The sequence below is a fragment of the Cimex lectularius genome, unplaced genomic scaffold (genome assembly GCF_000648675.2).
Source record: "Cimex lectularius strain Harlan isolate CLEC.00 unplaced genomic scaffold, Clec_2.1 scaffold242, whole genome shotgun sequence".
Classification (NCBI taxonomy): Eukaryota; Metazoa; Arthropoda; class Insecta; order Hemiptera; family Cimicidae; genus Cimex; species Cimex lectularius.
This window is the reverse complement of record NW_019392935.1, coordinates 404,974-432,259: the sequence shown is the minus strand read 5'-3', so window position 1 is coordinate 432,259 and position 27,286 is coordinate 404,974. Positions and strand designations below refer to the sequence as shown.

Sequence of the window (27,286 nt, the reverse complement as noted above, 5' to 3'; positions counted from 1 at the left end):
ATCCAAATCCAATGGCATCTTCTTTGTTTGCGATTTCGTTTTCTACTCCCGCGGTATTGCTCGAAGCGGTATCGCTAGAACAGGTAGCACGAAGATTCATGAAATGTCAATGATAGCGCTTTTCTGTTGCGATTTCGTTTTGTACACGCATGGCATCGCACGGCATCGCCTGAAGTGTGCGGTTGAACGATGATTCATGCAAAGCCAATGGCAGTTCCTTTCTTTGCAATTTCTTTTGTACTCGCGCAGTATCTCACGGCATCGCTAGTAATGTAGAGAGGTTGAACGATGATCCATGCAAAACCAATGACATCTTCTTTGTTTGCGATTTCGTTTTCTGCTCGAGCGGTATCGCTCGAAGTGTAAACAGGTAGCCCGAAGATTCATGAAAAGTCAACGATAGCGCTTTTCTGTTACGATTTCGTTTTTTACTCGCGTGGCATCGTACGGCATTGCTTGAAGTGTGCGATTGAACGAGGATTCATGCAAAGTTGATGGTTCTTCTTTCTTTGCGATTTTCTCTTTTAATCGCATGTAATTGTTCGGCTCCCCTGGCTTTATATTTATAAATAGGCCCTTAACCACCGTAACGGCACCGTAAATAAATTAAATGTTTTTTTCTAGGTTGAGTAGTTATCAGAAAATAAAGGGAGTTGCCACCACATATAAATCTTTGCTGTGGTTTTAAATAATGTAAGTAGTATTATTTGGCAAATCTGTTTTGTCTAAATAGTATTTTAGTAAAACTATTTTGGTCGAATGTTTATTAATCTTCTGCTCTTATTAATTATCTCTATCTCCTATAATCACAAAAATCAGCTCAACATATCTCTAAGCGAAAATGGTCAAACAGTTATTTTTGGCATTTAATAAACCTTGATAAAGTCAGCATTGCCCTCAGGGACACTTGAAACACAGGAATTTTTATAGTATCGAGATAACGAAGTAGAGAGAAAGAAATATATGAACCCAATCGTCAATCTTCCAAGCAAGTACTTATAAATTCTCTTCTGGTTAGATAGTAAACGTGAAACTTTGTACCGAAGATACCAAGTATATTTATATAAAATGAAAGCGGTTGTAGTTTACGGCCGGAATATATTTGAGTATTCATTGTTGTTTCTAACATTATATCTAGAGGGGAGATAAAATAAGTTTGGGTAGTAGGTTAGTCGTGTGATAGGATGGGGCAAGCTCGCTCCAGGGATGTTAAAGGCGATGCGGGACGAGACGGGGGAGTGTCTATGATAAGGTAAGTGAGAGGAACCATAAAGCAACATAGTGCGGCGAAGCATTATTTCCAAAGTAAATTCGACACTCTACGCCGAAACCGAGTTAATTATGATACAACCAACGAGATACGGGTTATATGTGGGAAGATATTTTACTTTTTACACTCAGTGCTCTCAGAGATGCCGGTAAATATAAAAAATAAGATTTCTTATCTATAGAATTTTGACACAAGATTCTTCGTTTTTTCCAGTTTTGAACTGAACCGTTCTGAAATAAAAAATCTACAGGAATGGCATTTACTAATTGCAAAATGGAAAGCTCAAATTTGGGCTAGAATAATTATTTCCTTTTCGCAATATCGTTCTTATATTCTATTTACGTTCCGTTGTGTCAAAGGAATAATTTTAAATCGGGAGAGAGAGAGTGATTGGTTTTTTCCCATGAGCACGTAAAACTCCACGTTTTTGCCTAAAAAGTTCGAATAACTCGAAAACGGTTGAGGAATCGGGCAAAGTGGACCAATTGAAACCTTATTAAAATTTCCTATCGATTGCTATACAGCGCCCCTCCAAATACGATTTCATGGCTCCGCAGTTCGATTTGAATATTTTGTAAAAATTGCAAAAATTAACATTTTCGCGAATTTACTGATGAATGGCTGAAACTAGGAAAACATCTTTAAAAAAATCTACTTATTCAACGTAAAAATTTTTAAAATGAGACCTAGCACAGTCTTTGACATAAAAGGCTGAGAAAATAAGCATTTCCAAATTTGGCCATTTTCTCGGGCACAAACCAGGCAGTCGGTTTTTTTTCCTCTGATAGGCAGTGTATAAGTATAGAAATGAATGGTAAATCTAAATTCACTAATTTCGTGGTCCGCTTGACCAATTGAAAAACGGCAAAAAGGAGGGAAAATTCAAAAGGTGCGGTTGAGATGGGAAGTTAGTGTCCGAGTGGATCGAGGTCACGATAGCTCAAGTGGTAGAGCACCGGCGTATCTAGCCGAACATCGTGGGTTCGAATCCCACTCGTGCCATTGACTTTTTTATCTCAAATAAAAACCTTAATTAATGGTAAATCTAAACTTGGTATATACATCAACTTGGTAAATCTAAACGTAAAAAATTAAATATCCCACTTACAATTAGGTCTATTGATAAAAAGTTAAAGAGTATCAAAAACGTTATTTTAAAGTCCGATAAAGGAAATAGTATAGTTATCATTGAACATCAAAATTACGTTTCTAAAGTTGCTGAATTTCTAAATAATAACGGTTGTAAAGAAATAAAACAGACCCCACATTAAGATTAAAAACTAGAGTTCAAATAGCAATTAAAAATAGTGACTTTTTATTCTCAAATGACCAATATGCAGTTAAAAAGCTAATACCAATGAACCCCAAACCCCCAATGTTATACGGTACGTTCAAAATTCACAAGGAAAAGAAAACGTATAAGACCAGCAGTGTCCTATTATAATTCCCCATGCCATAAACTTGCAATTACAATTGATAAAATAATTAAAACTCCCACCAATTTCAAACCTACATTCGGTATTAACAAATCTTTATAATTGATAAAAGAATTAAATAACATAAATATACATAACAACTGTGTTTTAGTGGCATTTGATGTTACTAATTTATTCACAAACATCCCCGCTGAAGAATGTACTAAACTCATAAAACAAAAACTTAACGAGAATTCTATTAACGAATTTGTAAAAAATGATATAATAGACCTCTTAAATATATGCCTACTATCTAATTATTGTAAATTCAATAATAAAGTTTACGAAATTAAAGGGTTACCAGTGGGGTCTCCATTATCACCACTTTGTGCCGAAATAATCAAGGATAATTTATTATTGGATATTATGTGTGGTGTTTAGTGACCGTTAGTTAATGATCGTGAGATGCGGTCAGGTGTGACGTAGGTTTCAGAAAAACATTTTCTTTATCGTGCCAACGTTTCGATCTTTATTGAGATCATCTTCAGGGACTGGGATTTATAAAAATTGTTTAAATTTAACAAATACATGTAGGATGTGAAAAAATGAATTTATACAATGCAAAATATATTTTTTATATTCAATGTATTTGTTAAATGTAAACAATTTTTGTAAATCCCAGGCTCTGATGATGATCTCAATAAAGATCGAAACGTTGGCATGGTAAAGAAAATGTTTTTCTGAAACCTACATTACACCAGAACGCATCTCACGATTTCTCAATAATCATTGGATATTACATTGGATAATAAAAAAAATCTTTTCAAATCAAACAACAAATAAATAAATCGGTTCATTTTTGGAAACGCTATGCAGACGATATTTTATGCATATGGTCGGGAACATTAGAGGATCTAAAAAAAATCCTCCAGATAATTAATGATCTACACCGTAATATGAATTTGACAAAGATAGTTATTTGAAGTTTTTAGACCTAAAATTGTCCATAATAAACAACCTAATAGAAATAGACGTATATAAAAAACCCACAACTACAGACACTATGAAACCAGCGGATTCTTCTCACCCATGGACCCAAAAGGCTGCTGGTGTGCGAAGAATGATGATGGAAAGTTGGGACTGTCTGGCCTCTGGGATTTAGTCGGTTTTCAAAGAAATTTGGAACAACCTATTAAAACCTGAATTATGTCAATTTGTAGACATCTTTAAGATTGTTTTGTCCTGATGATGACCTAGAAATGGTCGAAAGCTTGGCAGATTGAATTATTGTTTTTTTCATCCAGATTATTCGTGAATAAAAAAGGTGGTCCTTACATCTAACAGTTTAATTTAGAGATTAGATCTGAGTTTAAAAAAAAAAAATCACTAAAAAGAGAAGAAGGTATGGTTAAACTTGTCTTGTTGGGTCCGTTGGGTTTTATTAGTTGTAAGACGAGAATCGGCATAGCAATGAAGGCGAAAAAGTGAATTTGGTCTTTTGTGGTGCTTCCCTTTCGGCTCGCAGATCGCTTCATTTCGTTGATTCGAGCGCATTCGATCGTAAGACAGTCCGATAATACGATATACCGATAGTCGGGAGAAAGTGGATTTGATTTACAAATGGAACTGGCCGGGTTATTGCGCCTGAATAACCCCCTACTAACTGTGATGTAGTATACGACTAAACGTCTAATTTGTATCTTGCCTTCTGTGTTCAACCGATCGCCGCATTGTCCCACGTTTAAGTGAGATAATACAAGGCCAGTAAATCCCCCATAAATTAGTTAGAAGCATTTCAATCAAATTTGAATGAAATTGTTTACTAAACACGTGCTAAAGAGACAATACGCGGTGGATAATTACCTTATATATTATTAATGATCGATTGATTTATTCGTTCATTAACAACTGGGAGTGAATTGCCTTTGAATCATTCCTCCCAATATCAACTAAGACGTTTATTACAGATTAATTGACGATTACTACAGAATTACTGGTTGATAACTTGATTTGCAAATTCATAGGAAAAGCCCTCAACTAAGTTCTGTCACCATAAAAGATACATGAATAACAAATGTCGACCCATACATTAAACACGATAGTGTCAAGCTATTTAAAAAATAACTGTAACTCAAGGAATAGCGAATGTTTTTTAGAACATACTTACGTATATTTTGTTACATTTGTTAACTCCTTTAACTGGGACCTTTTGTTCATAGAACGAAACTGATCCTGTAAAGTTCCAAAATTTAAAAGCGGTTCATGTTAGGATCATTCAGGTAAGAATAAAAACACTTGAAAAATAGAAGGCAATTTTTAACAATATCATATTCACTTATTGACTGAAGTAATTAAGGTTTTTAGTCGATATAAAAAAGTCAATGGCACGAGCGGGATTCGAACCCACGATCTTCGGCTAGATACGCCGCTGCTCTACCACTTGAGCTATCGTGTACGAGCGGATCGAGGTTCGAATCCCGCTCGTGCCATTGATTTTTTTATCTCAACAAAAAACCTTAACTAATTGTAATATATTAATAGGTCAAGCGGACCACGAAATTAGTGAATTTAATTATTTAAAATGAAATATACTTCACTAAAGCTCTCCGTGGCCATTTCATTTGTCGTCGAGAAACCAAACCGATTACACGACATTTGAAAAATGGCAAAAAGGTGGGAAAATTCAAAAGGTGCAGTTGAGATAGGAAGTTAATGTCCGAGTGTATCGAGGTCACGATGCTCAAGTGGTCGAGCAGCGAAGTATCTAGCCGAAGTCGTGGGTTCGAATCCCGCTCGTCCCATTGACTTTTTTATCTCGACTAAAAACCTTAATTAATTGTAATATATTAATTGGTCAAGCAGACCACAAAATTAGTGAATTTAAACTACAAGCTTTCAAGCACAGAATGAAAGTGGTCCCATGAGATTCCAAGCTTGAAAAGTAGTTCAGATATTTTTTTGAAATGTGCTAATCAAGTGTTTTGGTGTATCTTCCTTTAATTAACTTGCAACAACGTCTTTTAGGTACATTCTATGTCAAAAATTTCTAAAATGAGAGATTAGCTTATAACACCCTTCTGTAAACAGGAATCGATGTCGTTTCTTCGTTAATTTTTCTTCTGTAATCTTTCCTCCTGAAAAGTTGAATATTTTCAGTTTCGTTACACTTTTCTCCAAAACATTTCATAACATTGAAACCATCCTTTTTTATTGTGTAGAACAAAATCGTACGTATAACATTTTAATATTTAACAGGGAAATCTTTTTGAAAAAATCTTAGGAAAAATATCAACTAGGACATTTCATACGGATTAATTGGAGATTAATACACCATCACTGGTTAACAATTAGTTATTATTTGGAGATCGTGAGATGCGATCTGGTGTGACGAAGGTTTTAGAAAAACATTTTTTTTTTATCGTGCCAACGTTTCGATCTTTATTTAGATCATCTTCAGGGCCTGCGATTTACAAATATTGTTTGGATTATACAAATATAAGATGTGAAAATGAATTTAAACAATGATGTATACAATAAAGAAATTTTAGGTTTATTCAAAGTATTTGTACTCACTCAATATGTTTTCTGTGTACATATTTCACTGTTGTGTGTCGTGTTGCGAGTGTTACTAACACAAACATGTTTTTTATTCATATATGTTTGATTATGAAGGAGTGGGGAAGGAACTACGGATAGGAATTCATTTTTCTACGAAGAGTCCAAAATTATAGAACCCACACCTGTAACAAATAAGTCTGATGTTTTACAAAATCAATTGTATAAATTGTCCGGCACTGACATTGGAATTATATCTGAATAAGAGGGTAAAGCAACATATCTATGATTGCAAAAAATATAAACAAAATCCTACAGCACTGGCTACACACAGTTTTAACATCAACTCAATTTCGACTTCAACAATCCAAAAATATTAAACACACAACAAAACAAACATAAACGTAACTTTTTAGAAATGGTTTACATCAACAGGGATAATCAGAGCATCAATTACAGAACAGACACATGTAAACTCAGTCGCAGCTACGGCAATAACATTAGTCAAATTCAATATAGATAACGTACATATATCATCATCACATCACATAGAACATATAATACAACATATACAACATATAAAACAATCATCACATTCTACACATCAAACATTTCTACATAGTCTAATTCTCCAACAATTTGTCTTTCCTTTCCCTAATTATCCCGTCTATATAATCCTGAAAGGATAATCAATCAGGCCTAACCATTACCCATTTTTCCCCATTGTCGGCTCCTTTCACCTCAAAGAAGCCGACTCCTCATATAAAAAGGTCTTTCTATCCCTACTTCCTTCCCCACTCCTTCAAAATCCAACGTATATGAACATAAAACATCAATATTTCACTGGCACACTCAACACGACACACAAGAATGACAACTTCACAGAAAACAAAGTTTGAGTGAATACAAATACTTTGATTGAGTCTAAAATTTCTAGCATTGTAAAAATTCATTTTTTCACTTCCTACATGTATTTGTATAATTTAAACAATGTTTACAATGGGCAAAATCCCAGGCCCTGAAGATGATCTCAATAAAGGTCGAAACGTTGGCATGATAAAGAAAATGTTTTTCTAAAACCTTCGTCACACCAGACCACATCTCACGATCTCCGAATAATCATTAACACACGTTAATAATTAGATTCAAATTCGTAAGGAAAAATTCTTAACTGAATACGTTTACCATAAAAAGTACATCAATATTAATGTCGAATGATACATTATGGCAAGCATTTTTATAAAATATCTGTAATATTTTGAATAAGAAAACAGAAAACAGCACAGAATATTTTTTAAAAGTATTTTCCATATTAAACTAAAACTATTTTTTCATAGAATAAAACTGAACCCATTAGATAGCAAATTTTAAAAGAGTTTCAAATAATTACATGAACGGTGATACTCATATGTTTTGGTGAAATTTTCATGTTTTATTGAATAAATGTATAATAAATAAATGATATTTTATTCGAAATCATTCCGGTCNTAGCTCAGGTGGTAGAGCAGCGGCGTATCTAGCCGAAGGTCGTGGGTTCGAATCCCTCTCGTGCCATTAGCTTTTTTTCATCTCAACTAAAAACCTTAATTTCTCCAAAACATTTCATCATATCTTTTTTTACTTTTTTATTTTGTGTATCTATTATGAGCGAACAATTGTACAGTCTTTAAAAACACCCGGGAGGGGAGAAATAATTTTGAATAAAATAAACTAGAACCTTCATTAAACTCCAGGATATTTTTTTATTACTAATTTAACAGCCATTATCAATAAAGTCGGTTATTACTCAGTGAAAGAAATTTCTGAAAATTTTTCAGGAAAAATGTTCCTCGAACTTTTCAAATAATTGTTGCTATTAATTTAAGGAAATTTCAAGTATTTCATCCAAATGAGCTAAGCTTACGTACGTGGCGAAGGTACGGTCCAATGAATAGGAAATCATGCTATAAATTCTAGCAGTTTGGTAAACAGATTTACGGAGGAAACTATATCTCTGGGCGGATTCGTCATATCCAGAACAGGCGGCCTTCGGGCTTTTGTGGCCCATTACGAACGTTGATTATTGCCCGTTATCAGATCTGACGGATCGATGGAGGATCCTCTGGAGTTATTACTGAATAATACTGATGTCCAGGGGACTATGTTCTATGGGCTTATTTGAAAAATTAAGATTAATTCATTGGAAGTGTTTTCTATGGAGTACTTCATGCATAATTACAATGCATACATGAACACATTAAATAATTGTTGATATGAAATCAGAGCCTTTTTATGTGGCCTTTTTAACGATAAATTATTATTATAACTTCACTAATTTCGTGGTCCGCTTGACCAATTAATATATTAAAATTAATTAAGGTTTTTAGTTGAGATAAAAAAGTCAATGGCACGAGCGGGATTCGAACCAACGATCTTCGGCTAGATACGCCGCTGCTCTACCACTTGAGATATTGTGACCTCGATCCACTCACACACTAAGTTCCCATCTCAACCACACCTTTCAAATTCTCCCTCCATTTTGCCATTTTTCAAATGCCGTGTAATCTATTTGATTCTCGGCGACAAATGAAATGACCACGGAGAGCTTTAGTGAAGTATACTGCATTTTAATTCATTAAATTCACTCCTGGCCTGAAAAATGGCAAAAAGGAGGGAAAACTCAAAAGGTGGGGTTGAGATAGGAAGTTGATATCCGAGTGGATCGAGGTCACGATAGCTCAAGTCGTAGAGCAGCAGCGTATCTAGCCGAAGATCGTGCGTTCGAATCCCGCTCGTGCCATTGACTTTTTTATCTCAACTGAAAACCTTAATTAATTGTAATATTATTATAACATTGCCAAGTTTTCGTTTTTTCATTTGATCTTCATCACGGTTCTGCAACAATTATATTGACAAAAATTAATTTAAAACTGGACGGATGAATATTTTATTTCTGAATATAAATAGATAATTATTAAATCCATTATATTTGATGGTCCGATTGACCAAATAACTTCTTTCAATTAATTAATCTTTATGTAAGGTATTGGTTTAAATAAAAAACATAGTGTCACATGCGGGATTCCAACATTGAAAAATGGCAAAAAGTAGGGAAAATTCGAAAGGTTGTAGGTTGAGATGGGGAGTTGGTGTCCGAGTAGATCGAAGTCACGATAGCTGAAGTGGTTAGAACAGCGGCGTATTGAGTTGGGTTCGAATCCCACTCGTAACACTAACATTTTCATTTCAACCAATACCTTACATAAAGATTAATTAATAGATAACTATGTTGAAAAGATGTGAAAATAGTGCACAAATTTGATAACAAAATCGAAAAAGGTTTGTTCTCCAAATTAATAAGTGCTCAGCCATTAGGCAAAAATCAAATGTCATATTGCCATAGAGGATTAAGGGCAAACAAATCAATACCTATCCTAAAGATTTAGACAAAATGGGTATAACTGCAAAGATAAAAGTAGGCATGGCACTGCCCTGTCGGAGCACATCACCAGTATAACCATACCTTTGATTTCGAAGGTGTTAAAATAATGGAGACAGAAGCTGTTTTAAAACGAAGGCTATTTAAAGTGAAGCACATCTAGACTAGCTTGTAACGTACAAACGGATTTAAATAATTTAAGTATTATATATATTGGCATTCTCTGATAGGAAGAACAGTTCATACTTTGGAGCTGGGGGCGTCGGTGGCCGCAACGGTTTAGGCGTAGACTCGGTGCTCATCACTCTAAGGTAAAGGTCCATACTTACAAATGGGCTTTATCTCTGAAACACCAACACCCCGAGGGTTGGGATAACCTCTGCTGTTGTGAACCCTCGTAAAAAAAAAATACTTTGGCGCTAGATACCTGAGAAAGAACACAGGAGATCATCAGATACAATGATATGGTATACAGATGGCTCCAAAACAAACGAAGTGACCGGATCAGGCGTTTTCTGTACAAGCCAAAACTGAGCAATCAAACTCATTAGGGAAATACACTTCGGTCTTTCAAGCAGAAAAACATGCCATCAATGCTTGTGCCCTGAAAAATATTAAAAGACGTTACACTGGCAAAAAATCCTCATAAGATCCGATAGCCAAGCAGACATTAAAGCATTAGCATATAAAAGAATCACATCAAAATTAGTCAGTGAATGTATCCAAAATCTACAAAACCTGGGAAAACACAACAACTTGATGATATCTTGGGTGCCAGGGTACAGGGAAATTTTTGGTATCGAAAAAGCAGACAGTCTGGCCAGAGGAGGATCCGCAAGACAGATAGGCCCTGAACCTATACTTGGGGTAACAAAAACAAATATAGAATCCTCCTTCGCAGAATGGTTCCAAAAAAACAAAAGGAGAAGTGTGTAAACTCTAGCAGCGCTAGACATAGTAAACTTATGATGAAACAACCCTCACCAAGACAGGCAAAATCATTTCTGCAATTGAAGAGTACCAAAACTCAAAGGAGTGGTAACTAACCAGCCACTGGCATCTGAGAAAACATCTACACAACATGGGTATGTACAACTATGATCCCATTTGCAGATTATGTAATGAGGAGGAAGAAACAGCCACTCATATCATCTTCGAATTGGAAGCAACAGCTCAATAGAGATTAAACCTAACGTACGGAAAAACTTAGGGAATCAAATTGCAGCAGCGACAGTGATGCTTCTAAGGAGAAGGATTGAGTCTATTGTACTGAACTAAGGAACTAGGAAGGTACAATAAGCGCCTGGGGAGCGCGAACCCCGCTTCCTAGTATCCTTTTTTTACCATACCATACCACAGATACCCTTTTTAAAAAGATAGTTCTTTTTAGACCTAAAACTGTCCATAATAAACAACCTAATAGAAATAGACGAATATAGAAAACCCACAACTACAGACTCTATGATACCAGCGGATTCTTCCCACCTCTGGTCCCAGAAAGCTGCTGGTTTCATTTGGCTCATAGACCGGATGTTAAAACTTCCGCTAACACCTGATAACTATAAAAAAGAATTAAAAACTATTAAAACCTTAGCAAAAAACAACGGGTATCAAGAAATATTTATTGATAGGTTGCTAGTTAAAAGAATAAAAAAATTAACTTTAAACGAATCAACAATAGGACTCAGCCACCCCACCACAAATGAATCATTAGGTTTCCGTTGTTTGCCATACATTGGTGAATTATCGGAAAAAGTTAGTAAAATTTTTAAACAAGAAGGTTTTAGAATAGCTTTTAGAAGTACGGGTTCACTTAAAAACATCCTCTCAAAACCTAAAGACAAAGTAGACAACTTGGCAAAAAGCGGGGTTTACCAACTCAATTGTAATGATTGTGATATTAAATATATAGGACAAAGCGGTAGAGAAATAAAAACAAGAGTAAAAGAACACTTGCCTAAATCGAGCAAATTTTCGGAATTTAAGGACCATCTAAAAGAAACAAAACATAATTTCAATTCAAATTTAAATACAAGAGTGTTACATAGTTTCAACAAAGGGAAAGAACTAGATTGGTTTGAGAAATTTGAAATTAAAAAATGTAAAATTGAACATGGTGATAAATGCATTAATAATATAACAGATTTTGATCTACCTCCCATTTTAAATATGTACATAAATAATATCAAACATCCAAATAATTAAACTAATTATTTTAATTGTTATTATTTTTATAGTAATTTAATAATATTAAGTATTTACTAGTATAATATTTATTTGTGTTATAATTTCCGCGTTTCGCACGTTCAAATTGAGCGCCATTAAAAAAATCAGCTGCTAATTGGAACGTCGCGTTGGCGGGGGTATCAGCGGGCTCACTTTGGCTATTCATGTCGAGAGACGTGGTTGTAGAAGTCCTTCAACCTGATGATGAGCTAAAAGGCTCGAAATCCGGATCGTTGCAAAACAACTTACTGTGAGTAGGAACTATCTTTTTAAAAAGGTTTGAACACCACACTCACTCCATCATTTATCATTTCTACCATAGATACCTGTCTTCAATCTTGTTGTTTTTAATTACATACCTATAATTTATTACATTTGTATATATTTACAAGCATAGGTTATTGTTTGTTTTATCTTTTGTATTTTTGGTTTTTATTTTTATAATTTATATATGTATATGTATCAATTGTAGTTAAGAGTCGCAATGTTTAGAGAACAAAGATAGCTGTATTATTGTACCTTATTTATAAAATTTTTCTTCACACATGTACCTGCCATTTATTTATTGTATTATTAGTGTGTTTTAAAATCAGAAGAGTATTTAATATAACTGTTTTGAAGTACTATGACCAGCATTTAATGAGGAGAGATTTTACAAATATAATGACATTGCAACTGTAAGCCAACATAGTTTTTATTTATAATCACAAACACGACACTACATTAAACAATAATTAATAGAAATAATAAAGGTGGGTATGTCGATCCATTTTTTGTAACGGTATGAAAATCATCCTTTACAACAAGTGAAAAAATGAAACCTTTATTTTTGGATAAAACAATATTTTAGTAAAACCACAAATTTGTTTTTCAAATTTTTGAAACCTAGTGTGAAGAAATGTTTACAGTCTTCCAAAAATAGCATATTTAGATTTATCTATTGTCTCTAGACTGCACGTTAGAGTCTAACAGATAATTTATTATTATTTATCGTCCAATTGTGACTTGGCCTCGTAACGGACGACGTACTGAAATGAATGGGCTGCACACAGGAAAAGGGAGCGGCTTTGATATCGTGGATAATCATCTTATTAATCCGCTGGTGATAGATTTGTGGACGATTAGGCCGACAAGAGCTAATCGAGGGATTGTCGGTAAAGGTTTCGGCCGCGGGGGGAGGCAAGCGTACGGTTTGTGCGCCGGCAATATATCGGTGACGGCGGACGGAAGGTGATGATTTACTGATGAGGCATCTATCGCTATCTCGATAATCTCCTGATGATGACTCAGTGCTTCCTCTGGCCCAGGGCCAACTCACACTATTCTGGATTTCTCTCGGAGCTTCCATTCATTTCAATCAAAACTCTGTTACTTATTTCCTAAACTTTACGTTTGAACGCTTAGTAACGAAAATCGAATTTAAAAAAAAATTGAAAAAAATTCTTGCAATTCTTCTTATTCGGTAGGCTTTTTATGCTTTAAAGAAAGAGTTAATTGAAAATCAAAAAGAGTTCATTTGGAATTAAAAAGGATTCATCTAAAATAAGAGTGCTAATTTGAAATGAAATAGAATTAATTTAAAAAAAGCTAAGTTGAATTTAGCTGTGAAAGTTTAGAAAAAAAGCTGTATTTGAGCATGTAATGATTGTTTTAATAAAAAAAGTCGCCAACTTATATTTCCCAGTCTAAACAATAAATCATTAAGAAAAATAAAGAAGCGCAGGGTCAAGAAGGAGTGAGCTCCTGTGGCGTACCTTTATGCAAAAAATGAATATATGGAATTTTAGTCGGATAGGACCTCAGGAATCCGAAACATCTAACTTATCAAAACTTCTCATGCTTGTCACACGCGCCTCTGATGCAGCTCTGGACTATACCAGTAATTATTTGTTTGGTAGACAGTTGTCATAAAATAAAAACAACTTTTTTTATTAACTTGGCATACTCGACCAACGTCACTATACATTATACAGATTTATCTTCATGCATGACTATTTTTTATGACCGACTTGTAATTTTCCGCTATATATAAAAAAATTATAACATAAAAACACAACGTACCAAAACTGTTCTGTATTTTGTTGATTTAACCAATTTACAAGATATTTATAATGTGTGGTGTTTGTTGAACGTTACTTGATGATTATTTGGAGATCGTGAGATGCGGTCTGGTGTGACGAAAGTTTTAGAAAAACATTTTCTTTATCGTGTCAACGTTTCGATCTTTATTGAGATCATCTTCAGTGCTTAAAGTGTTTGTTTTCCGTGGAGATGTGTCATTCTTGTCTCTCGTGTTGAGAGTGCCACTCTGCCAAGAGTGCACACCCACAAGAAATGTGACCCAACTCAAAAAAAGAGAACTTTACAGGAGAGACAAATGGAAGTTTACTTTTTTTTACTAAACTATTAAGTGCAATAGTCTTTCGTTTGTCCAAGTCTTAAGCGACAAGACAAAACTTTAAAAATCCGGCTGTACTACCTCTAAAAACTATCCGTTTTTGTTTTGTGACACTTTCTTTCATATATTAGCTTAGGTGATTTAAGTTAGTTCGTTTGCTCTAACGATAACGGTGGTCAATGAATAATACAAACGAGCATAAATATCCGTGTAGTAAGTTTTACTAAGAATATTTTTGACTCGAATGGGTTTTCCTCCAGAAGTTAAGAATAATTAGTTATTTAAAATAAAATAATTAATTATTGATATAAAGGTTTTATTGATTATTAAAACTATTGTAATTAAAATATTAAAAAATCGTTGAAACTAGAAAATAATATAAAAGTTAAAAGACTACATTGTTAAAAATTTTGAAAAACAACATTATAATTAAAAATATTATTAAAACAAAAATAGTGAACTAAGATAATTCACAAGTACTCAAGATCAAGGTATGTTCTTGAAGAAAAAAGCAAATTCAGNCTGCGTAATTGTCCAAGTCTTCTGTTGAGTTGTTGTCTTTTAAGTCTTGTGTGGGGATTCCACGTCAGTCTGCTGTCAAGGTATAGTCCTAGGTATTTGACTTGAGTGGAAGTCGGTATCTCTTCATTGTTGATGTATAGTGGAGGGCAAGACTGTTTTTTCAAAGTGAACGTACATTGGGTGCACTTTTCTCTGTTTAATCTTGTCCTCCACGGCAAAAGTCTGGAAAATGAATGATGTTTTAAATTTACATATTATTTTCAATAAGTATGCAATATATAGGGGAGGCATCCTTGCTTGTTTCAAAAACTAGTCAAACTAGATAAATAATCGAAAAAAAAGGTTTTTTTTTAAGCAATAGGTTGTAAAAATTGCACAATTGGTTAAACAGTTAGTAACGCTTTTTGAAAATATTTAGTTGGCTATTAAACCAGTTTAGTTAGTTCTAATACACAGAAAATGTCAGTTCGAATGTCGTATTCTATTTATTGACATCGTGCATTTTTGCCATGTTGGATCCATTGAGAAATATTCAAACCGTGGGTGAAATGATAAAAGAAAATGTTAAGACAAAATTACACGAACGTTTTCCGTTGGGGTGCCATACCTCAGCCGGTACATCCTCATAGGGGCCGGGCTCAAGCTCCTCTGGGGGCTGTAGGCCCATTTATTTACCTACCTTTAGAACAGAGAGGATTTGGAGAAGAGCTTGATTTTCCCTTCGGCCGTCCCTTTCGGCCCATTTTCCAAGTGGATCGAACTGGAATACGCCAAAGGAATCACGCTCTTCCGTCCGTGATTCCGCACTGATTCGATTCATTTTTAAAAGTCTGATGAAAATAAGTCCTCCCGTTCGTTCACAACCGTAGAGGTAAATTTTACAATATTAAAAAGTCATATTTGTTCATCAAACACGACGAGAGGCAAATACAATTTTACTAATACAATAAAACTAGTTAATTGTCAAGCTTTCGCAAATCGCCAATCATATTTCAGAAAGTTACGAACCGATATAATTAATTAATTTTAAGCCATTTATGTTTTAGTGGTCAATTGACCAAATTACTTCTTTCAATTAATTATTCTTTTTATGTAAGGTCTTGGCTGAGATAAAAAAATCGTCAGTGTCACGAGCTGGATTCGAACCCACGACCTTGGGCTAAATATGCCTCTGCTCTACCACCTGAGCAATCGTGACTTCGATCCACTGGGACACCAATTCTCCATCTCAACCTACAACCGTTCGAATTTTCCCTCTTTTTGCCATTTGCAAATGTCGTGTAATCAGGATTCGATTCTCGGCGACTTATGAAGTGGCCACGGAGATCTGATACTTCTTTTACTTATTAAATATTAATCCATTTATGTTTTAGTGGTCAATTGACCGTCACATTTTTCAATTAATTAATTTTTTTTAATATCCATTTATTCAATTACTTATACATATTTTATGTAATGTGTGGTGATTAGTTACCGTTAATCGATATTTATTTAGAAATCGTGAGATGCGGTCTGGTGTGATGTAGGTTGCAGAAAAACATTTTCTTTATCGTGCCAACGTTTCGATCTTTATTGAGATCATCTTCTAAATTTTTCTAAACGATTTCTAAATAAATATTTTATGTAATGTTGAGATAAAAAAGTCGTCAGCGTCACGAGCGGGATTCGAACCCACGACCTTCGGGTAGATACGCCGCTGCTCTNTGTGTACCTTGTAATTTGTAAGTTGCTATTTGCAATGAGAATCTATTGAATTCTATAAAACACAAACTAGATTACCTTTTAGCTCCCTAACCATTGTGACTCAAATAATGTATATGTTTACGGACCAATTGCTAAATTTTTGAGACAGAACAAAGTGTAAAGTGTGTGAAATTTGTCAGGAAATTGCACCGCGATTCCTGTACCCTTTACCCTTCAGATAAAGAAATATTAAATTAAAACATCAACTACAGAAATGGTATAAATGGCTGTGGCTAATGCAAAAAAATTGTGTAAGTTCATAAGTAATTCTAGTTTCCCAAAGGTTTTATAACTCTCTAGAAATTCAAGGTGATCATTGAGAATCTATCGTTTATATTGAATAGATCTGCCGTGTTAAAGTAATAATTTTTTTCGGATCAGTTGTAATCAGACTAGTGCATGGCAATTTTCTCTGTGTTTCTCGGATTTTTCCTGTTTTCAACGTGATCCTTAATAAATTACAGTAATTATTATGAAGGCTTTTGAAAAAAATAAGGAAAATGTGTAAGAGTGATTTATCACAATTTGATTGTGCGTCAATTCGTCAGGCGACAAAAATCGTGCCATTCCGTCGCGCCGTAACATCTTATAAAGACTGATTGCTCTCGATGAATATCGGATCAATTTCTCCTCGTTTGAGTCGGACAAGTACAGCTCAATTTCCGTTACCCTCGGGTCGATACACAATATTGGTACAAACCTGTATGCATCAAACTGTTGGACTGCCGGAACATTGACAGGCTGAATAGAGGTTTAGTAATTGATTTCCACATTCAACTGAAGGTATTCTCGCCTGTGTTTAATCAATAATTCAAATTACGTCACTTTCTCTGAGATTGTGCGAGTACCAACGGCTTGGAAATTAATGCCCTTTGATAGATAATGTAGGTTAAATTGAAAGGGGCCGGTCTGTGTTTAGGGATATTCCGAACAATACTTAACTATCCGATAATTGGATACCATCAATCAACGTGATATTCGAAATGGACACGTTACTGAGTTAGCGTGAGAACCGCTCGTCAGTCCGTTTCGTTTTCCCGTTTGACGCGAGCGGGATCGCTATTTTCACTACAATCCCTCAAATCGAAATTGTCACCAATGGAAATATTTTCTAATCAGATGAGAATATTCTCCCTCGGCAAGAAATAATTTCGCTATGTTGCAGTTGTTGGAAATGAAAAGAGACGGATCATAACACAGCTTTAAACGTTGAACTGGCATTCATTTTGATCAGAAAAACAAAAGCAAGAACAACACGTAGCTTTGATTTATTTCCAGAGCAGCTCAGGATTTTTAATGATATTTCAATTATATTTAACTCACATAGAATAATAATCCATTTTTAATCATTAATGTTCGCCCAGATGGATAAATTTAAACATTGAAGTCGCGAACATTGAAAGGCAAAAACACTTCCCCGATGCAACGATATGCGACGCTACTCGATGCAAATCCTAAGTCCAATTTTTCATAAGATTATATTACCCCCGTGCACATCTGCCCGATGCCACGCAACGCTACCCTACTCTACGCTATGCGATCCCCACTGTCCAGATTTCGTCGGGTAGCATCGAGTACAATCGAAGACAAAAGAACCGGACATTCGTATTTTTATTCAACCTATATGTATTATTGTCGTTATATTAATTACAAAAGACTTAATTAATATAAACCAAATTAACAGAGATCAAAAATTCATTAGTTTTTATTTTAAAAAAATTAATTGTTTGGTACAAAATTGATCAAATTACCGGAATACCATTTTTTGATATACTGAATTTAACTAACAATTTATTACACGGTTATGCTCATAAAATTTAACTAACAATTTATTTCATGGATTTGCTCATAAAATTACAACGTTGGGCAACAATGCATGCCCCAGACCTGGAGGTAATTTGTACAATTTAAACAATATTATAAATCCCAGCCCTGATGGTGATCTCAATAAAGGTCGAAACAGTGGCACAATAAAGAAAATGTTATTCTAAACCAACGTCACACCAGACCGCAACTCGCGATCTCCAAATAATCATAAATTAACGGTCACTAAATATCACACATATAGAATAAATTATTCTTTTTATGTAAGGTCATGGTCGAGATAAAAAGTCAGAACGGGATTCGAACCCTCGACCTTCCGCTAAATACGCCGCTGCTCTACGACTTGAGCTATAGGGACTTCGATCCTCTCGAACACCAATTGTCCATCTCAGCCCACAACCGTTCGAATTTTCCCTCTTTTTGCCGTTTGCAAATTTCGTATAATCAGGATTCGATTCTCAGCGACTTACGAAGTGGCCACGAGGAGCTGTTTAGTGACGTGATACTTCTTTTACCTATTAAATACTAATCCAATTATGTTTTAGCAGTCAATTGACCAAGTTACTTCTTTCAATTAATTATTCTTTTTATGTATCTTATGTATCTTTATGTATCTTTTATGTAAGGTCTGGGTTGAGATAAATTATTTAGCCGGGGGTCGTGGGTTCGAATCCCGCTCGTGACACTGACTTTTTTATTTCAACCAACACCTTACATAAAACGTAAAATATATAATAGATGTTTACAAACCGACTTGTTAGATATTCGCAGGTTATAGAACATAGTGTATGAGTATTTTTATTTATTATAAAAATACTTTTTTTCGTGAAAATGAGGATTATAGCGCTGACAAAAGCCTGATAAAGTAAATGGGTTACTTTCCTTCATGTATCAAATTCCACCGTCGTCTATCTGCGTGTTTAATGCTAATGAAAGCGTACGAGAATGTTCTCTANACAATGTTTGTAAATCCCAAGCCCTGAAGATGATCTCAATAAAGATCGAAACGTTGGCACGATAAAGAAAATGTTTTTCTGAAACCTACATCATACCAGACCGCATCTCACGATTTCTTAATAAGCATGGACTATCCGTCACTAATCACCGCACATGAATAAAAACTTTAAACCAAATAATCACCTCAAAAAACTACTAAAAAAATACTTTCCAAACAAAAATTAAATTATTAAAGTAATCTAAAAAAAATGACGACGCAAAGATACTGTTAGCACAAAAAAATTATTCTGGTACGATTTATCTACAAGAAAATATTTCAACGGTCATTAAAAATGTAAAAACAATAGATAATAATTTAATGATATATCAGTATATAAAAATAAAATTTTTGGAATTGCCTTTATATATATAAAATTAAAGGTAAAATGTACAATTCTAATAATGACAATTTTCATAACTCACAAATATTGACAAACAAAACATAAATTTTAAAAATGTAAATTGAACTCTAAAAGAAAAGAAGGAGACAAGATTAATTTCGTTAAAAAATTTTACTTAAATATAAATAGCAGTAGTAAAATTTGCAACAACAAAAAACTAAGGTAAAAATTTGTGCACAATGTAGTAATATTATAGAGATAAAAATAAAATGAAAAAATTTAATCAAAAAGAATTTAGGTCAGAATTGATAACCTTAGATAGATAAATGAATTAAAGGTTAGTCATTGTTGGGAAGTCCACTGGTATGTGTACTATTTTAATATATTTTAAGATAAAACGCTAATTACTCAGGCAACTAGCCTTAACTTTTATTAAAGTTTTTAGTAAAAGTTATGAAAATCAAATTTAGACCAAGATAGAAACTTAATGTTACAGTGATTAATTTTCGTGGTACGCTTGACCAATTAATATCTTTCAATTACTTAAGGTTTTCAGTTGAGATAAAAAAGTCAATTTCCCGAGCGTGATTCGAACACACGACCTTCGGCTAGATACGCCGCTGCTCTATCAGATGGGCTATCGTGATTGTATCTCAAATAAAAACCTTAATTAATTGAATGATACTAATAGGTAAAGCGGACCACGAAACTTAGTGAATTTAATAAGTTAAATGAAGTATATCTTCACTAAAGCTCTCCGTGGCTATTTCATTTGTCGCCGAGAATCAAATAGAATACACGACATTTGAAAAATGTCAAAAAGGAGTGAAAAGTCAGAATGTGGGGTTGAGATTGTGTCGGAGTGGATCGAGATCACGATAGCTCAAGTGGTAGAGCAGCGGCGTATTTTGCCGAAGGTCGTGGGTTCGAATCCCGCTCGTGACACTGACATTTTTATGTCAAGTAAAAATCATAATTAATTGAAATATATTAACGTTAAAGATTGGTACTAAATTAATCCTGTGTGAAAATTGTTTTCGGAGGTTTCCTTTTGTCCCTAGTTTATTTTTATAGCTCTTAATTAGCATATTTATAATAAAATTTAAAAGAAATATATTTTTCTATGGTCGTTTTTCTGCATTTATGCCTCTTTTAAGGGCGCACCCAGTATGCTAAACCAGCAAGACTGAGAGTGTTGCAGAAGTGTTGGTTTTCGCCGTCAGTGCAGATTTACAGTTATGCCAATTAATGAATAAACGAGCTCATAAATTAGTTGTTTATATTACACATAATAAAACATTCAATTAAAAAGAAAGAAAATTTAAAGCTTGAAGTTTGACTGAATCACACGTGGTCGGGGTCATAAACTGGACTTACTGTTTTGTGTGATCGCTTACTTTCTTCAGGACAATTTTATCCATAGCACTGAATTGATAAATTTAAGACTAGAATTACAAGGAAAAAAGTATTTCCTTTGAAGGTGTTTTCCTATTTTGTCTGTGATATTTGCAATAATGCAATAATTATTTTATGTTGTAAAAGGACATCCTTCTGGTCCTTGGAAAAGAACAACAGCCAAGAAGCAAAAAATATCTCTAAATTGCTGAGAAAGGAAAAAGTTCACCGGAATGCACCTCGTTCAAAACTTTTATTTTTCTATTAAAACTTGATGTTAAATGCAAAATTGTTGTGTCTGATAAGAATATATATCAATAATTATTCAATTGACGTTTTTTATATTAAAAGAATTTCAACGATGATAAATAAAGAAAAATAGAGTCACAAGAAAATTAAAGTGGAAATTCGTTTAAAAATGTATTCCTCATAATTTTGTGCTAATGCATTGATTGTTCCCATTTTGTAAAATTATATATCTTTTTAGGCTTTTTTAGTATAAATCTGAGTAGTACAGGTTTAAGGACTTGCTATTCAGGCGATTTGCAATGCACAAGTACCACAAAGTGTTATGACTTGATTATTCGGGAGAGCGTTTTATTACACGCATGATTGCCTTTCTAATTAACTTTTGCACGTCTGCGGAGGTGTGATAAACGTGCAAAGGCGTATTATCCGGCCAACACATGACGAATATTAGGCGAATATATTGGGTTGTCCGGAAAATAATGCAGGATTTTGGTATTAAACAAAAAAAAAGAAACTAGTTACTTTAAAGCAATGTTCTTNAAAACTTAAAATCCTGCATTATTTTCCGGACAACCCAATAATATGTCTACTGTAAATGGAAGGATCTGCTCGTGATGGCCGGGGAGAAGGTGGAGGTGACTCCCTTGTTTGTTGATTACGATGTAAATGGATTCCTGTCTATTGTACGCTATTTCATCATCAATATTCTAAGAGGCCCTTATGCAGCACATACATTGTGGCGAACCACGAACCTCTACTTCCTATGGTTAGGCACGCAACTAAATCAATCATGGCCAAAATCACAGGAAATTAATAATACTTGGATAATCAATCATCCCGGAATACGGAAGTTCTATCAGACTTTTACAAGGACAGTTTTAGAAACATGAATTTGTCGGTAAATTAAGAAAATTATATGTTATTTTTACGTCAAATGCCAAATTAGCGAATGTTCGGAACTTAATTAATTTATATAAGTAGATAAAGGGAACATTTTACATGCCATTTTTACGTAATTCTAGCAAAATCCTCGATAAAAGACGGTCCAAGTTAATCAATTTAAAAAAATTATATTTCGAGATAGAGGTTATGTCTCTCTCTTCTACTCTTGATATCTAATAAGCCTACAGATACCAAACAATTCTGTGTCGAACATAGGACTTTTCTATTTCCAAAACGAAGCACTTCCTTTTGTTCTATTTTGACCCAACTCTGTTTTTAAGTGCAATGAGTAATATTTTTCAACATTTTTGATAAATATTAAGAACTTTTTTTTTAAAGTTCTTACTGTTATTAACCTTTCAGGATACAAAACCACATTTTTTTCAAAATAAATAGTTTAAAACATATTGTAATCACAATAAAGTACAGTCTAGCATAGAAAAACTCGAAGATTTTGTGAAATCTTTCTTTGAAAAATTTAACTTCGAGTTTTTGATATTATCTAGAAAACTACAGTCAAACTTTTTCGTAAAGTGCAAATTAAATTCTTTTAAAATGAAAATGAAAAAGGTAACTTCACAAAAATTGAACACAGTATAACAAGGAACAAAAATGACATACATACTTCGAAGAACGGAAAGCAAAGAAGGAAGATAATCGGTTTTTGGACATCACTGCTCAAAAAATCAATGGTCTAAATAGACGACAAAATATGTCTGTGACATTCAGGTCCATGTCTCAGGACATCCATCTTAAACTTAAACCGCCGTTAAAAAAATAAAAGGCCCAGCAAAGCTTTCACTCCAAGACCATCCGTGGATCCAATATAGCGCTGGTCAGGACTTATTGAGTTTTTATTTATCAATTTCTTCATTGGTATATTTTACAATGACATCAATCATGGCTTGGTTGATGAATAAGAATACAATGATCTCTNTCAAATTTAAGTTGTGACCCTCGTCATGTTTTATAAAATGTATTTCATCGTTTTAATTGTTTTTATATTGTCAATTGATATGTCTGTTGTTTTGTCCACAGTTCCACCGGAACAGCTGAGCGTTCTGGACGAAAAAGGCGAACACATTCCTCATTACATTCTCGGACCTTACAACGAAGGGGCGACAGTCGATATAACCTGCATATCTACTGGAGGTAAGACTTCTTTATTTGATAATTTTCAAAATATGCGTTTTTAGTGAATTCAAATATATATATTTAAAAAAAAAATAAAAAACCTCCAAACGAATATAAATCCTCTTTCACATTTTTAACTATGTAAAACTATCAAACACTTAGAAGAAAAAATATAATATATAGAGTGTATGAAATGCTAGTCATCCAATTCAAATATTTTACCTAAACTTTAACTAACTAATAAATAGGATAAACATCTTGACAACCGACAAGCCCCATTTACAATTACTTGACAGTCAAGTGTCTTTAGAATCGATTATTAATTATGATAATCATGGTTTTTTGCCTGAGCAAATAAGGAAAACTATTCAAACCCTAGTGAAACAAAACGTTCACGGCTGGGTTAAGGCTCATTGAGGAATATAGGAAAAGGAAGAAGCTGACAGACAGGCCAAATTAGCATCTACTGACGATAGTTTAAATTTGGCATACGCCAAACTTCCAAAGTCATCAATTATTGTATAAATAAGTTTTTCGAAAAGAGTCTAGAAGAATGGGAAAATATTAGGGCCAAACTCAGAGGAGTGGTAGGACTACTAACCGGCCACTGGCATCTGAGAAAACATCTACACAACATGGGTATATATAACGATGCAAATGGGCAGATTATGTAATGAGGAGGAAGAAACAGCCACTCATATCATCTTCAAATGCGAAGCAACAGCTCAATGGAGATTAAACCTAACGTACGGAAAAAAACAGGGACTCAAATTGCAGCAGTGACAGTCACCTGATACTCCTAAGGAGAAGGATTGAGTCTATTGCACTGAACTAAGGAACCAGGAAGGTACAATAAGCCAGAAGGCTGCAGTGCCTGGGGAATACAAATCCCGCTTCCTAGTATCCTTTTCTACCATACCGTGTGAAAATATTTGGTCAAGTACAAATAATGGAAGGCAGACATAAAACTTCTTTCCCAAATTTGCCGATAGATTCCAGCAGCACATAAAACTATCCGCACCACTAGCCCACATCTTAACTGAACACGGCCAAAAAAGCATGTATTTTTTCCGCTTGGGGACCGCGGTAGCCGAGTGGTTAGCATGAGAGACTCTCACGCCGCGGTCGTGGTTTCGATTCCCACCGTCGCCTCTGGCCCTTTTTTCACAATAACCCCCCCAAATTTGAACACACATATACGAATTGTCACATGGCTAATATGCATAGTTCATAACGCAAAAAAAAAAAAAATTTCCGCTTTCATCTAAAGGAATCCTCATCTACAGCTCGTCAAATTTTCCAGTAGAACAAAGTATAAAACATCTAATATATGAGTGTCCACTAATAGAACAACTGCGTAGTGTTTGGATACGGAAGTGCCTACTGCAAGACAAGAAGTAGCCCCCTGATGAGAAGGACCTCATGAAGAAAGAATATTACGAACATTTTGACACATTCATCAAAACAATAGATTTTAATGTGATTTAGTTAAATGTTAGGTTATTTGCTTATTTAGTTTTTAATTAGTTTTCTATTTATTAACGCTATTCATTATTATTTAACAATTTTCAATAATTGCAGTAATTGTCTGTTCGCCTTAATATGATATGTACATATATACATTTTATATTTATGGTTATTGAATTAAGTGTAATATTTTGTATGAAGCACGTAGAATAAAATATTAAAAAAAAGCCCCAGTTTCAGTAAAATGCTTATAATATCCACTGAAACGATCTTCAGGCTCTATGATGAAGAAGAGTCTGCGGAAATTATCTCACCTGTGAAGCCAGAATTAGCTCAAATCTCGAAACTTTACTACAAATATAGACCAAATCTAGAATCCTTAGTGCCAATTAGTGCCCTCCTGGACCTAATCAAAGGGTATGATTTAGGAGAGGCACTTTGAACACAGAGAATCAAGAGATACGATAAGCCTAAATGGCTGCTGTGCCGGGCTGAACCGACCTTGTTTTGATGATAACCCCTACCACCAAGTTATTAATTTACTGTGTAGATCCTATTAATTTTCCGATTATTATTCATTTTTTAACTAAACGTTTCCACTTTTTTATTCGTTTGAAACGTAGGCTTTTGTTTTGTAGGATTTTTACCTGCGAAGGCTTAGTATGAATTAATTTTTTACCACTTTCGTCATTGAATATTGTCAAAATACGAAATAATCTTTTCCAGAGATATAGACACTAAATACAATATGCTATTGGTCTCTTGCTTTCATTTTAGGGCAGATTAACTAGGAAATGAGAACAAAAACATTCACCTTTTGTTTGCAAAGCTTGTTGACCAGAAATAACTCTGAATAATGACTTAATATGTTTAGTTTAAAGAAAAGTAATATAATTTCTGTCATACAGGAAATCTTAACTGCTGGTTGGGTATCGCGGACAAGGATTCATGGCACAATTTTTGAAAAAATTATTTACCTTCTTTTACGAGGGTTCACAACAGCAGAGGTCATATCAACCCTCAGGATTTCGGCTTTTTTGAAAAAAGCCCAATTATATGTCGGGTTCGAAAGCAGGGACCTTACAGTAATGAACGCAGCATCAATGCCTAGACCGTTGGGGCTACGACTAGACGTAATAAAAATATATTTAAAAAATTAATTTAAAAAACTTAAAGTTAAGGACTACAGCTTAATCGTGTCACGACATCATAAACTGGGCTTACCCACTGAAAATCGTGTGATTTCCTTTCTCTCCGCTGACCAATTTTATCTTTAAAGCCCTTTAACACGAATTTTTACAGGAAACAAAAAATTAATTTTTCGGGAGGAATTAGCTGGCGGTAATTTTATTCTTCAGATATGCGGTTGTTCCACATAAAAATGTATAACACTATCGAATTTTATCCAAATACATTCATAGTTCATATATTACTTGTTTCTATTACACACAATAAACATATAAATCTTAAAACCTAAAGTTTGAAGTTAAGGACTAGTACTAAATAACTAAAGATGAATTTTTATAGGAAAGACGCTAATGTTCAGGTTTTTAATGTAAAAGTTGATAGCTTATATGGATTTTATCCGAAGTTAATGTTTTTAAGGCTGTTGAAAAGCTTAATATCACTTCATCACTACAGCTTATGTCAACAATGTGTACATTTTGTGTAATTAAAAGTTAAAAAAATCGATGAATTCAAAAAAACTACTCAGACCTTTTATTTAATATCTCTGGTTCGGATTCATCAACGGAGATTAAGTTTGTGCCAGTAGGTTTTGTTCAGAAAATTAAAATGTAATACAAACTTTCATATCGATCAATAAAGTTGGTTCACAGTTAAAAGCATTTTGGTGATTTTCGACAAAAATCGTAGCCACTTTGAAGACGACAAATTTTAGAAAACAAAATATTCCTTAATTTTGTCAAAAATGAATATTCAGTTTTTTTTTTATGTTACTTAAGACAGGTACAAGAAAGGCAGAAAAACATATTTGAAAAAAAATTGTTCATTATTTCCTCGGCTCCTAGGGGCCCATTGTCAAGAAAGCTCGAAAATGTGACTAATATTTTTCAACCTAGTTTCACCAGAAAAGTTTCTTTAACGTAAGTATTTTCACTTATGATTTTTCCTTCTCCAAGGTGGGATAATAGGTCATCTCAAAAAAACAACAACCAGGTTTTCTTTCAATCAACAACGTTTTTTATGGCGTTTTTGGATGTGAAAGTAGCACATAAGATTAATGGAAATCTGACGAGTTGGTACTCAAAACCCATGGCATCGAACCGGCTATATGTCCTCCCATTCACGGTCAACTAAAATTAAAGTGCTAATTGGCTTACTAAAAAGGGTTTTCAATTTGTCGTCGAAAGATGTTACCGATAAAGACAA

General features: G+C 34.1%; 1 protein-coding gene across 2 annotated transcripts in view; it reads left to right on the top strand.

The window, feature by feature from the left end:
* Positions 1–27,286, top strand: part of LOC106671210 (hemicentin-1-like) — a 283,989-nt gene that overhangs the window by 118,927 nt on the left and 137,776 nt on the right. For both annotated transcript variants that reach the window (XM_024229405.1, XM_024229406.1), the window contains exon 4: positions 23,333–23,446. In XM_024229405.1, the coding sequence (XP_024085173.1) occupies positions 23,333–23,446 (114 nt within the window). The remainder of the gene's footprint in view (positions 1–23,332; positions 23,447–27,286) is intronic.